Source organism: Podarcis muralis, chromosome 3 (genome assembly GCF_964188315.1).
Source record: "Podarcis muralis chromosome 3, rPodMur119.hap1.1, whole genome shotgun sequence".
NCBI classification, from domain to species: domain Eukaryota; kingdom Metazoa; phylum Chordata; class Lepidosauria; order Squamata; family Lacertidae; genus Podarcis; species Podarcis muralis.
The window spans coordinates 83,497,244-83,510,152 of record NC_135657.1 but is presented as its reverse complement, the minus strand read 5'-3'; the positions used below and the strand labels follow the sequence as shown (position 1 = coordinate 83,510,152).

The window sequence follows — 12,909 nt, the reverse complement described above, 5'->3', positions numbered from 1 at the left end:
ATGAGACTCTGGCCCTTAAAAGCAGTGAGAGAGCATAGCAGTTTTCTTAGAAACCAAGTTCACCACTGGAGCCAGGAATTTATGGCATATGACAATATCTCACTACCAGTGGCTATTGTACCCCCATGAGGTAACGTCATAACTGCTGGCCACTAACTTTAAAACCCACATAAGTCTCAAGTTTCCTACTCTCCATGGGGTTTTGTTCACAGCACCTACTGGGCCTTCTCAAAAGGGTATGTGCATGTGAGCTTGCTTGTGAGAGGACAGCAATCACTGTCCAACCTTTTTCTTGCCTGCCAGCTACCAGCGATAGCCTAAGCTATGCATGGGGTGCAGTAAGTTGTCCCATGCCTATCTCCACTTGGCTCCAGAAAGTAACACTGAGAGAATGGGCTTCAGCCCCATTGTAGTTATGCTGAGAATTCCTCAGGGCAGTTTTATCTCCCATACCATTCAACAGTTATATTAAGCCATTGGGGGAGCAGCCATAAGGGGAATTGGAGCATTATGTCATCAGTATGCTGACACCCAACCCTCTGATATGGAGAAAGATGTGGCCCTGCAGTAGCTGGACTGGTGTGTGTGCACAATGGTGGGCTGGAAGGCCAACTTGAATCCTGGTAGGACTGAGGCTGTAGATGAGTGGTTTTCCAGATCAGGGAAATAGGTCAGTTGCCATCTTCTGAACGTGATTGCACTCCCTCTAAAAGAGCAGGTACATTGCTTCAGAGTACATCTAACTTTGTCACCAGAGGCCAAAGTGACCACTAGCTAGGACACCTGTCAATTACGGATGGTGTGAAAGCTACAATATTTCAGGCAATGTCAACTTCCAGATTGCGGTAACCCAGTACGCTGTATCTGCTGCAATTAGTGCAGAATACTTTAGCAAGGCTGCCGCAGGTGGTGCCCAACTGACAGTGTGAAACACCTGTGCTGAATTGCACTGGCTGCTTAAATACTACCAAGACAGGTTTAAGGTTTTGCTATTGGTATACAAGGCCTTGAACAACCCAGGACCATGATAACCTTGCAAAAGTCTTTGCCCTGTCTGGTCAATTCTTGGGAGAAATTCTTTACTTTGCATACTTGTTGCCGATCACTTGGTCTTACGTCCACTAAAACCAGGAGTTTTGGTGTGGCGGCAATGGTTCTCTGGATTGTACTTCCAATGTTTATCAGGTAGATACCTATAGTGCAGGCACATCCAACAGGTAGATCACTGAATGTCTGTGGTAGATCACTGGTAGACCACATTTTTGCCCTGCACCCCCCAAAAATGAGCTTTCCTCCTCCCTAAAGAAAGCTCAACAACTGACCTGAACCCCCAAAAAGGTAAGGGGGTAGATCACTGCCAGTTTTTAACTCTGTGAGTAGATCACAGTCTTTTGGGAGTTGGCCACCCCTGCTATAGTACTAAGGCACAAGTGTAAAACTCACATCTTCAACAAATAATTACTGGAAGGGTGATCAAACTGTTGATGTATTCATCTGATTTGGTTTTGGTGTATTTGAGTTACTAAGTCTGATTTATGCTTTGGCAAGAAGGTGGTCACTTTGCGGGAGGGGCAACTCACAATTATCAAGTGTTTTCTGCCTTTCAAGCAAGTAGAAGCATAATGATATCCCACTTTGTGATGTCCTTGTAATCCTTTCAGGTGAGTACCCATAGTTTCAATTTCATTCATAATTCTTTGCATGAATTCAAGTACCGTAGCTCTTTATTTTAAAGTTACAGGAAAAATATAGGAAACATATTGTTTTGCTCACTTTCAATTACTTTTGCAAGTGCATTACATTTTGTCTTTTCAACTGTCTGAAGCAAGTTGAACTCAGGTATAAAAAAGTGTTTTAACTCGGCCGCTCTGAGACAACCCACGAAATAATCCAGTAGTCTGTTGAAACATTCGTGAAAATTTGCTGCAAGCCATTCATCATCACGGGACCACTTGGTACATGCATGAAGAAAGGCAGTTTTGGCAAAGTAAGAGTGGAATTTTTCAAACTGATTTCTGTTTTCATGTTTTGTTTTAAGCTGCTCCAGCAAATACTTCAGAAGCTTAAGACAATCTTTCCTGTTGGGAAATAATAAAAAACACTGTGAAATATGTTATTCTGAAACACACATCCTACTAGGAACAATTGATTTAACAGGGATATTTGCTATACACAGACCTGCTTGGGACAGGTTGTGCTATTAGATGGACTGTGTTGGACTTTTAGATAGCATAGCTTAACATTTGCCACAAGTAACTTGGATGTGCTTTCATCTTCAGTTCCATAAATGCTTCTAGAAATTGCCTTCCTCACATCATCAAGTTTTAAATATATACATTTCATTTCTCACCACTGCCATGCCCTCTAGTTAAGTGCTGACTCTGAGCTAGAGGGGATGGCAGTGGTGAGAGATGAAAAAGAAGAAAAGGAGATAGTTATTTTGGCTATGTAAGGATCAACATTCAGAAAATAATTTCCTATTACTATATAGCACTGAATCTTTAAAAGGTAGGATAGGACCCAATAGTAGGCTGCAACATGAGCACTACCATCATGGAAATACATGACAGAAGATGAAGGAATGGGTTAAAAGTGGTTCCTGATTGCGAGGAGATCGGAGAATTTTTAAACTATATCAATCTTCCAGCAATTCCAAGTGAAATAATTAAACATCTTAATGCACCAATTACAGCCATGGAAATTCAACAAGCAATCAAGAATGTGAAACCAGGGAAGTCACTGGGTCCAGATGGACTGTCAGCCTGCCATTATAAGAAGCCGAAAGAAGCCCTATCACGACCTTTACAAGAGGTAATGAACTATATACTAGCCAAAGGAGTAACACCAGAGAAATGGAAGGAAGCATTTGTTACATTAATTCCCAAACGGGACAGACCTAACACTTATTTCAAGCTACAGACCAATCTCATTACTCAACAATGACTGTAAACTTCTTGCACACATCCTGTCAGAGAGATTAAAAAAGACTCTGGGAGAAATAATCCATGAAGACCAGGCGGGCTTTCTCCCTGGACAACAAATGAATAGTAATATAAGAAATATTATTAATATACTGGGGTACCTAGAAATCAGAAATGACAAACCAGCAGCTCTCATGCTAGTAGACACAAAGAAGGCGTTTGATAATATCTCATGGAGCTTTATGAAAACACAAATTAACCTAATGGGATTTGGAGATATCTTCTGCAGAGGAACAGAGGCAATCTATACGGAGAAGAGAGCAAAACTCATTATAAATAGCAACATCACAGATAGCTGTAACATAAGAAAGGGGACAAGGCAAGGATGCCCCCTGCCCCCATTGCTATTTTAGTACTGGAAATCCTAAACAAGAAGATAAGATAAGGTGAGAAGATAAGAGGTGTAGTAATAGGAGGGAAATCTTACGAACTAAAAGCTTTAACTACAGAGAACCCAAAAGAAAACTTCTTAAGAACATTAGAATTGATAAATGAATTTGGAGAGGTGGCAGGCTTCAAGCAAAAATAAATAAATTACTAGTTAAAAATATGGAGGTTCAGGGAAAAAAGAGAGATTTGTGGCTTGGAAATCAGTAAAAAAGTTAAATATCTGGGTATATGGCTCACAGCAAAGAACATCAATTTATTTCAAGATAATTATGTCAGTACCTAGAAGGAGATAAAAAACAATTTGGAAATTTGGCGTAGGCTAAATATTTCCTTTTAGAGAAGAATTTCTATGATAAAAATGAGTATGCTTCCAAAAATGATCTTTTTGTTTCAAACTATCCGGGTGATAGGAACAGCGAGCTGCTTCAAAGACTGGCAGAAGGATTTACTTGGAATGTCAAAAACCCCAGGATTAAGCACCAATTATTAATCAACATAAAGGAGAGGGGAGATTTTGCACTACCATATCTGAAACTAACATGAAGTACCGTAGCTTGCCTTTCCTGTATCCGGGAGTGGTTGACACTGCAAACCACGGATTTGCTGGATCTAGAGGGATTTGACAATAGATACAGCTGGCATGCTTATTTGGGTTATGAGAAGGTCAAAGTACATAAAAGCTTCTTAAACCATGTGGTTAGGAAATCTCTATATACAGTGAGGGCCAAATATAAGGCCTTACTAGAACCCAAAATGCCTTGGTGGCTGTCCCCGACAGAGGCATTCTTGGTTAAAAAGAAAAATATGAGAGGTAATTGGGCAACCTATAAAGAATTGCTGGAAGAAAAAGAAAATAAGTTAAAACTCGAAAAATTTTAAGAATCCGAAACCACCTAACAGACTGGATGCAATATTTTCAACTGACTTGACACTTTCCAAAAGGACAAACAATTGGGTGTTTCCACAGATCCTTTGAGACTCCAAAAAGATCTGATCCAAACTAAATACAAACCACTCTCTAAAATGTATAGGTTTCTCCTTGACTGGGAGGTCAAGGAGGAGGAAGTAAAATCAGTAATGGTACAGTGAGCTAGGGATTTTGGTTATAACATCTAAACGGAATCATGGAAGAAGCTATGGAGGGAAGATATAAAATTCACTGCGTGTTATAATCTAAAAGAGAACTGCATGAAAATGCTCAACAGGTGGTATTTAACACTGGCCAAAATGGTTAAATCTAGGTCAAACACATGTTGGAAATGCAGGGAGGCAGAAGGCACAATGATCCACATGTGGTGGAACTACAAAAAAAAAATCAGAGAATTCTGGGAGATAATATACAACAAACTTAAGAAAATGTTTAAATGTTCCCTCCTCAAGAAGCCTTAAGCCTTCACTAGGAATAAGCAATGAAATCCCAAGGAAATTTAAGAGAATTTTCATGTATGCAGCAACAGCAGCTAGAATTTTAATTGCAAAGGGCTGGAAAAGAGATGCTATCCCATCAAAACTAGATTGGCAGAACAAAATGCGAGAATGTGCAGAACTAAATAGATTATCAGCAAAATTCCGAGATGTCACTGACCAAAAATTTAATAGGACGTATATAGAGTCTATCCTAGTTGAAGAATGTAACTTGGGAATCACAATGGGGAGACTGGAGGTCATGATCACAAAATGTCACCTACAATAAGAATAAAGCATGGAATGAATGTTTTATTTCCTTTCTTTCTGTTGATTGCTTTGTGCCGTATTGTTTTTAAAATCAATAAAGCACAATTTAAAAAAGGAAAGGGGAAAAAGTGGGTCCTGATTGAAGATACTTGCTATATATAGGTTTAAACCATGGTTTCCTGGCTTAGATGCAACAGAAAAGTGTTATTTCCCAAACTCAAAAGTTTTGCACAGGCACAATGCTCACTCTCTGTACAATAAATCATAGTTTATTAGTCTAACATAATTACCTCAGAGTCAGTGAATGCCAGCTGATTTAAGTGCACATTCTTTAATATAGGCTCTTGTTAGTCACCAACAATAGCTGGGAGATTAACAGAGCAATCCAAACTCCCTTTGTGCTGAAGGAATAGAAATGAGGTGTAGGTGTCTCTCTGCCCATCCTAACAACCTCAATAGCTTCTTGGCAACCTCCACTTGTGGAGTGACACAGTGTCACTCTGTTGGCACCAAGGTCTCCCTTCTGCATATGTGGTTGGAAGTGCTCTGGAGAGGGGCTGCTTTAAATGATGGCTGCTCAAGCACTCACACAGCTGCTCCTGGCCCCAACGAAGCCCTTCCCCTTCCTCTCAGCTCTAGGCAGGGCAGGGAGAAGCCGGAAGGAGGCACCACCACGTGGGGGGGGGGGATGGCACAGGCTGAACGGTCAGCGGCAATTCCCGGGCCGTCTGCGGCCAGATCCAGAAGGCAATTTGGCCAGATACGGCCCTGGGGCCGTAGTTTGCCGACCCATGTGTTAGACAGTTGTCACAGGGAGTTTTACCATATTCAATCATTCTTGATTTGAGCCTATGGAGATTCAGAATTTTGGCACTACATCCATTTTATACCTCTAATCCAGGGGTCTGCAACCCGCGGCTCCGGAGCCGCATGTGGCTCTTTTACACCTTTGCCGCGGCTCCGGGGCAGATACTAGCGAGGGGAGGAGGCGCATTGTGCGCCCCGACACTCCCCACTGTGGCGGGCGCTGTACTGGCTGTGACGTCGCATGGGGGCGGTGTGTGCATTAGTCACGCACCGTCCCGACGTCACTTTCCCGCCCGCCCGCCCACTACATTGTAAGGGGCATGTACGCTGGTCACTGCATTGAAAGGGGGCATGTACGCTGGTCACTGTTTTGAAGGGGAGTGAAGAACACACACACAAAAAGGTAACTTGTTAATTTAACATTTATTTCTATGAGGAGGAGTAATTCTGAGGGGTCAAACAAAGAAATAATTTAAAAAGTGACAAAAAGGTTATTTTTATAATGACGAGTTTTGCGCCTCCCAGTTTTTTTTTCCTTTGGAAACGGGTCCAAGTGGCTCTTTTTGTTTTAAAGGTTGCAGACCCCTGCTCTAAACGATAGTTTGGCAGTACATTTAGTTGAGAGTTGTAGCCAATAAATCCTTACAATTTCCCAGTTTCTTAAGCATTTTCTAGACTTATATAGTGGCTAAAACTGACAAAACAAATAGGAAAACAGTAGTTAAAGATACTAACCTGCAGCATTTTTGTCCATTTTTTTCACAACAGGTCTTTGAGTTGCCATGATTAGTCATTATAGCCTTCTCAATATGTGAAAAAGAGAGTCGCCAAGTGTTTTCTAAGGTGTTTTTTTTTAAAAAAAGAAACAATGTAAAATATTGGAAATCTCTCTTTAAAGAACATGTTGATTGAGCTATTTTTTAACTGTTTATTAGTGACAGATTTTGTGACCCTTTAAGCTACTATATGAACACTGAAACTCATAAGCAAAAACTTTCAGCTGTGGAAATGCACTACTTTTGCCCTTGTGCTGGCTCTGGCCTAAATCCTGCCACTGTGTATAGATATGCTGAGCAAAATCCAAGTCAAGTGGTATCTTAGCCTTGGAAAAAGGAATACAACCCAGTTCTTCACTTTTCTGCTTGTATAGGAAGTTTAGCTACCATGAAGCAGAGAGCTTATCCCACTGTTGTTCAATTGTGCCTTTAGGATTGGTCTGCTGACTCTTGCCCAGCTTTAATATTCTTTTAAAGAAGGAGTCTCTTTTCTTAAGAAATAACAGAACAGGGACCCTGGTACTTCAAAACATTTGTTGTTCTTTACAGCACATAGAAAGAATAACCAATTAATGTAGTCTCTTGAAAATAGTCTACCATCACACAACAGCTAGAATACCTGATACAGTGACATGACTTTGTGCATTATGTATTTAGCCAAAGATAAGCTTTAGTACCTATTAAGCACTTTCCATCTTTGGCAATCTTGGGCACGAGGTAGAGTGGTTCATTTAAAAAGGCATTCTTTACTTTTCTTCCTAGCCATCCAGTAATATCCAGGCCATTCTTTGTACTTTCACACCAGGTCCGGTGCCGAAATTCCAAAGCAAGAATGATATCTACTGATATAACGGAGGGAGGCTTTCCAATGAGAACGGTTACTGCTGGGCATCCAGGCTTCTTTCTCTCTACATGCACTTCCCCATTCAGATCTGTTGACAGCAACAGCAACAATCCAATCCAAACCAATTTCATTGTGTTTCATTAAGATTTCCCCACCTCACAATGATTTGAACAGGAAGTTAAGAATATGTACTTAAAACAATATAGCCAAGTAAGCAGCATCAACTTCAGTTATGGCACTTAATGCCAGCAGCTAACACAGACCTTGGGGGAAAAAATGTGGTAGTGGCACTACAGTTCTGATATTCTTACTCTGCGACAAAAAACTAAATTCCAATTTAAACACTATGTGGTGAACAAGAATACAGTGGTACCCCGCAAGACGAATGCCTCGCAAGACGGAAAACCTGCTAGACGAAAGGGTTTTCCGTTTTTGAGTTGCTTCGCAAGACGATTTTCCCTATGGGCTTGCTTCGCAAGATGAAAACGTCTTGCAAGTATTGCGATTTCCTCCCCCCCTTTCCCCCCCTTTTTCTAAGCCGCTAAGCCTTTAATAGACGCTAATAGCGCTAATCCGCTAAGCCACTAATTGGGTTGCTTCGCAAGACGAAAAAACCGCTAGACGAAGAGAATCGCGGAACGGAGTCTTTTCATCTTGCGAGGCACCACTGTATAACACAATTATTAAGGAAGCTGTAGGCTGGATTCAACTAACAGGCCTGGCTAGTGGAAGCCTGCACAAGGATTTCTGCCAGTGCAACAGGTCTTGTCTGCCGTCTGCTCCCCAAGTACACCCCTCCAAATAGGCTCAGAGGTGGGTGGAAGAACTTCCAGAACAGGGAGGAGAGGGGAGATAGCTCCATTGGGCGAGCTGATAAGCTTGTGCTCCTAGAACATTTGGAAAAGGGTGATGTTGAATTCTTTGCAGTATATTTTGGGTTATCTCTTAAAATACACAATATTTAATGTTTCCTAATAAAAATAATATCCAATTTGTATAGTAAATGTTTACAATACAAAGGAATTTTTATATTGACATTCTTCTAACCAAATATTTCAGTTCAGCTAACTTTTTGTTATGGCAAAAATGGCAGGTGTTCAGCATTTAAAATTAACATGACTAGTTACTTTCTGCTTATCAAGCTAATGTTTCTATTAAAATAGATGTTTAACTTTCTGCTTATCAAATTAATCTTCCATTTCAAGCAGCTGAGTTTTCCAATTACATTGCAGAAATCCTACATTATTATTTCTAATTGGACCTATAAATTTCAGTGGGACTAGAGAGCATTCATCTGTTTGCACACAGTATTTGAGGAAGGTTGCTTATCTCTGAAGAGGAAGGAAAAAAATTAATGTAATGAATACTTACCCTTATTTTTTTTTACTTCTTCTACAATAATGTTCCTCAGTGCTGACAGCATATCAGAAGATGAAAGATGCATTTTGTCATCTAAAAATTTAGCTAGATAGGCCTTTTCTCCAGGGTTCCTTTTCAATTTTACATAGAAGAAAGCACCAGAAGCAGCAATATTGCAGGGTTCTAGTTCAACTCTCATATCTGGTACTTTGAGCATAATATCAAATTCATTTGGGTTAGAAATCTGCAAGACAGACAAAAATATTTCTCACAATTTACTATGTCCCAGAATGTGTTAATAACTTGTGTTCTCATGACTCCAGACTAAAGGTCATCCTTCCAGCCCTCTGGAGACAACCACTGAAAAGTGATTCTGTACAGTCATGTCATTTGAAAGACCCTTGCTAGGTGCATAATAGTGATCAAAACCCACACACATTTGCTTACACCCACACAGGCTGGCAGCCTCAATGGCACCCCTCTGGAGGCTTCATCTGGGGCAAAAATGCTTTCCCCCACCCCATAGCTACAATGAGAGGTCTTTCTTTTGCCCCATGCTTTCCCTGGGAAAACCCGCTGTTTACTGCTGAATAGGAACAAACGTCAATCTTCAGAAAACTGACATTTGTTCTGATTCAGTGGTAAACGGGTTTTCCCGAGAAAAGCGATGGGATAAAGTGCTTTCAAACTCCCCAGCTGCATGGAGGACCGCCACATAGACGTACTTTCCAGAAGCCTCAACAGGAGGGCAATAATGCTGACATCATCCCCAAATCTCAGCATCCACGACTACAGTGTTTTTAAGGTTTGGGATCTGGCAGCTTTTGGACCGGTGCAAGGAAAGATGCCCCGAGCAGTCTCCAGCACTGCATCTTCCATTACCTTCAGGCGCTCGTAGTAACTGCCGGTGCCCAGCACTTCGACGCAGGAGAAGCACGCTTCACTCTTTATTGCTTTTACCAGGATGTCCCTGACCTTGTTAACCAGCTGCGCGGCAATGGAGCGCTCCTCTTTAGCTAGCCTAAGCTTCTCCAGCACCTGCCTCAAGCTGCGGTTGCCCCTCGGGCCAGGCTCCTTGGGAAGCAGCTTCCCTCGGGCGCCGGCCTCCTTCCCCGCCTTCTCCTGCTCTCTCTCTCGGGACGCTCTCCTCCCTGTGGAGGCGCTTTCTTTGCCTGGCTGGCCGACTTCTTCCTCCTCTTTGGGGAGAGGCTTCGCCTTCTGGGAAGCGACCCGCTTGTTGGGGGCAACTACTGCGCTTCCTCGCGGGGCGGGCTCTACTTTTACCAGAGCACACATAGCCGGCTCGGCTTCCTGCGCCTTTTGCGCGCCTTTTTCCTTCCGGGAAGCTTTCTTCCCACTCGGGGCAGCAGCGCCGTTTGCTGCCTCGGCTTTGGGCCGTTCCTCTGCCAAGATGGTGCACATTCCCAGCGCCTGTATCAGGCTTGGGATGCCGTTCGCGCCAGGCTCCTCGGGAGCAATTGTGCTCTTCAGTTTCCTCCGGGCCCCCCCTACGGCTTTCCCCTGATCCGGCGGCTCCTTCTGGGAGCCTTTCTTCCCACTTTGGGCAGCAGCGCCGTTCGCTGCCTGCAGGGGTTCCTCGGCGTCGGCGCGCTCCCCTGCACCGAGCGCGAGCTTTCCCAGCGCCTGCCGCAAGCCAGGCTCCTCGGGAGCAAGTTTGCTCTTAGCTTGGTCCGGCTCCTTCTTCTTCTGGGACGTTTTCCTCCCACTTGAGGCAGCAACTCCTTTCCCCGCCTGCTGCGATGCCCGCCGGTCTCCCTCGTTGCCCCGTCTGCCCTCCCCTCGCCCTTTGGATCCCGCAGTGCCTCCGTCCCCTTTCGCTGCCGGGGCCGCCTCGCCCTTCCTCGCGCCTCTCCCGGCTCCACCGCGCCCCATGGCGCCCGAAAAAGATGTCCTCGCTGCGGAGCTCAGCGTCTCCTGTGTCGGCGCCCCGCGCCCGCCCCGCCACATATGAACCCGCTAGCCACGTGAACGGCCGCATCCTGAAGGAGAAACGAAACTTAGCTGCTCCGGGCTGCGGGGAGCGTGTCTGAACCAGCTTGCTCCCTCCCTCCCCGTCTTCCTTATTTTGGGTTGCCCAGTCAAGTCAGGCATGGAGCAAGTCCCCTTTGAGGAAGTACGAGGGCAGTTAGAGAAAAGGCGAGCGAGACGCGGCATGACTCGAGAGAAGTTTATACAGTAGAAGTATGCGAGGCATGGAGACAGTGGCTAGAGGAAAGTCCCCGCTGCAGCCTCCCTCATAGCATTAGAGCTGGAAGGCATTCAATGAAGTTGAAGGTGGGGACATTCAAAGCAGGCAAAACAAAGTACATCTCCATGCAAGGCACAGCTAAACTATGGAATTCCTTCCCCCAGGAACCAGTGAAGGCCACCAACCTAAGTAGCTTTAAAAGAGGAATAGGCAAAGGGCCCATCCACATTTTCATTTGCAGTAAACAGCAGGTTTTCTTGGTGAAAGCTGTGGGACAAAAAATAAGCCCCTTGATCCTGTGGCCATAAATCATGGCACAAAGGAAAGTGTGGATGGGCGCAGCCAGGGTTTTTGTTAGGGGAGGCAGGCTTTTGTTGGAGGGGGCAGAACCTCATGTTTGTATTGATCTAGGGGGGATAGCTGCCCCCCTGGACTATGCCCATGGATGGGCAGAAATTCATGGAATAGCAGGCTACTGATGGCTACTAGCCACTATCAGACTTGATGCTTCTGAATACCAGAGGCTGGAAACAAAAGGATGGGAGAGAGCACAGGAACTATTTATATATATATATATCGGGTGGCACTGTGGGTTAAACCACTTGCCAATCAGAAGGTCAGCGGTTCGAATCCCCACAACGGGGTGAGCTACCGTTGCTCGGTCCCTGCTCCTGCCAACCTAGCAGTTCGAAAGCATGTCAAAGTGCAAGTAGATAAATAGGTACCGCTCCGGCGGGAAGGTAAATGGCATTTACGTGCACTACTCTGGTTCGCCAGAAGCGGCTTAGTCATGCTGGCCACATGACCCGGAAACTGTACGCCGGCTCCCTCAGCCAATAAAGCGAGATGAGTGCCGCAGCCTCGGAGTCGGTCACGACTGGACCTAAACGTCAGGGGTCCCCTTTACCTTTACCTTACAGTATTAGCTTAGGTCTACCCATATCTCCCTGACTGGGGAACTGTTCCCCTCAGGATCCAAAATAATCTCTGATCAAAACTGTTTTGCACAATTACAGATAGAGAACTTTGACCTGCAGCCCACAACAAGCTTTGAGATGAGATAATTGAACTGATCTGGCCTAACGCTTGTTGCAGAATATTTAACCAAGATGCTAATAGCCAAAATATGTAGGAAGCAGTGGCAGCTGCTCCCCATTGGAACTGGTGGGGCAGAAAGCCAAGTGTCTTGTGCCCAAAGCAAGCTAAGGCCAGATCTTCTTTTTCTCTATGCATTTTGGCCAGTCTTACTTTTCTAGAAAAAGGTGCTGGAATCCAACATGAACACCTCCCTTGTTCTCTTAGATTGGCAATGGTATCCACCAGAGGTGTGCCAGAACTGAGTTCCAACAAGTTCTGGCTGGGGGAAACACTCTGAATTTTTGGCTATTGACCTAGGTACATACCCTTGAGGGTGTCTTGCATTCAGAGAGCTGGACCAAATGCAATTCAGGCCCATCTCATAGAGGGCACTTTCCCAGAGGTGTGGGTATTATCATTTGGGGTGACCCAAATTGTACTGTGGGTTGCACACACCCAGTTCCTTTTTCTGTAATTGTCCTCTGAAGATAATGTACATTCATGAATGACCCACAAAAACAAAAGGTTTTGATTGTTTAAACTGCTGCTCTTGAAGAATCTCCACCCAGATCATGGAGACATATGAGATGAGGCCATTTCGGGTATAGGGGCATGTGGGGTTCTTTTTAAGATTTCTGACTTAGGTGTGTTTCTAGCTTTTGTGCAAATAAGGATCTGGGAACTAGTAATCAACTTTAGCTTGCTGTGCCAGCAACAGTGAGGTAATCTAGACTCGCAGCAATAGTTCATGCTTGAATTTGCCCACTGTCAAACTTAGATTTCAAAAGAAAA

General features: G+C 44.1%; 1 protein-coding gene across 1 annotated transcript; it reads right to left on the bottom strand.

The window, feature by feature from the left end:
- Nucleotides 1-1,706: 1,706 nt before the first annotated feature.
- On the bottom strand, nt 1,707-10,937 carry CGAS (cyclic GMP-AMP synthase). The gene is made up of 5 exons (XM_028722766.2): nt 9,714-10,937; nt 8,844-9,075; nt 7,306-7,560; nt 6,588-6,690; nt 1,707-2,078 (listed from the first exon to the last, which is right to left on the bottom strand). The coding sequence occupies exons 1-5, from the start codon at nt 10,797-10,799 to the stop codon at nt 1,736-1,738; spliced, it is 2,019 nt and encodes a 672-aa protein (XP_028578599.2). The 5' UTR covers nt 10,800-10,937; the 3' UTR covers nt 1,707-1,735.
- Nucleotides 10,938-12,909: the final 1,972 nt, after the last annotated feature.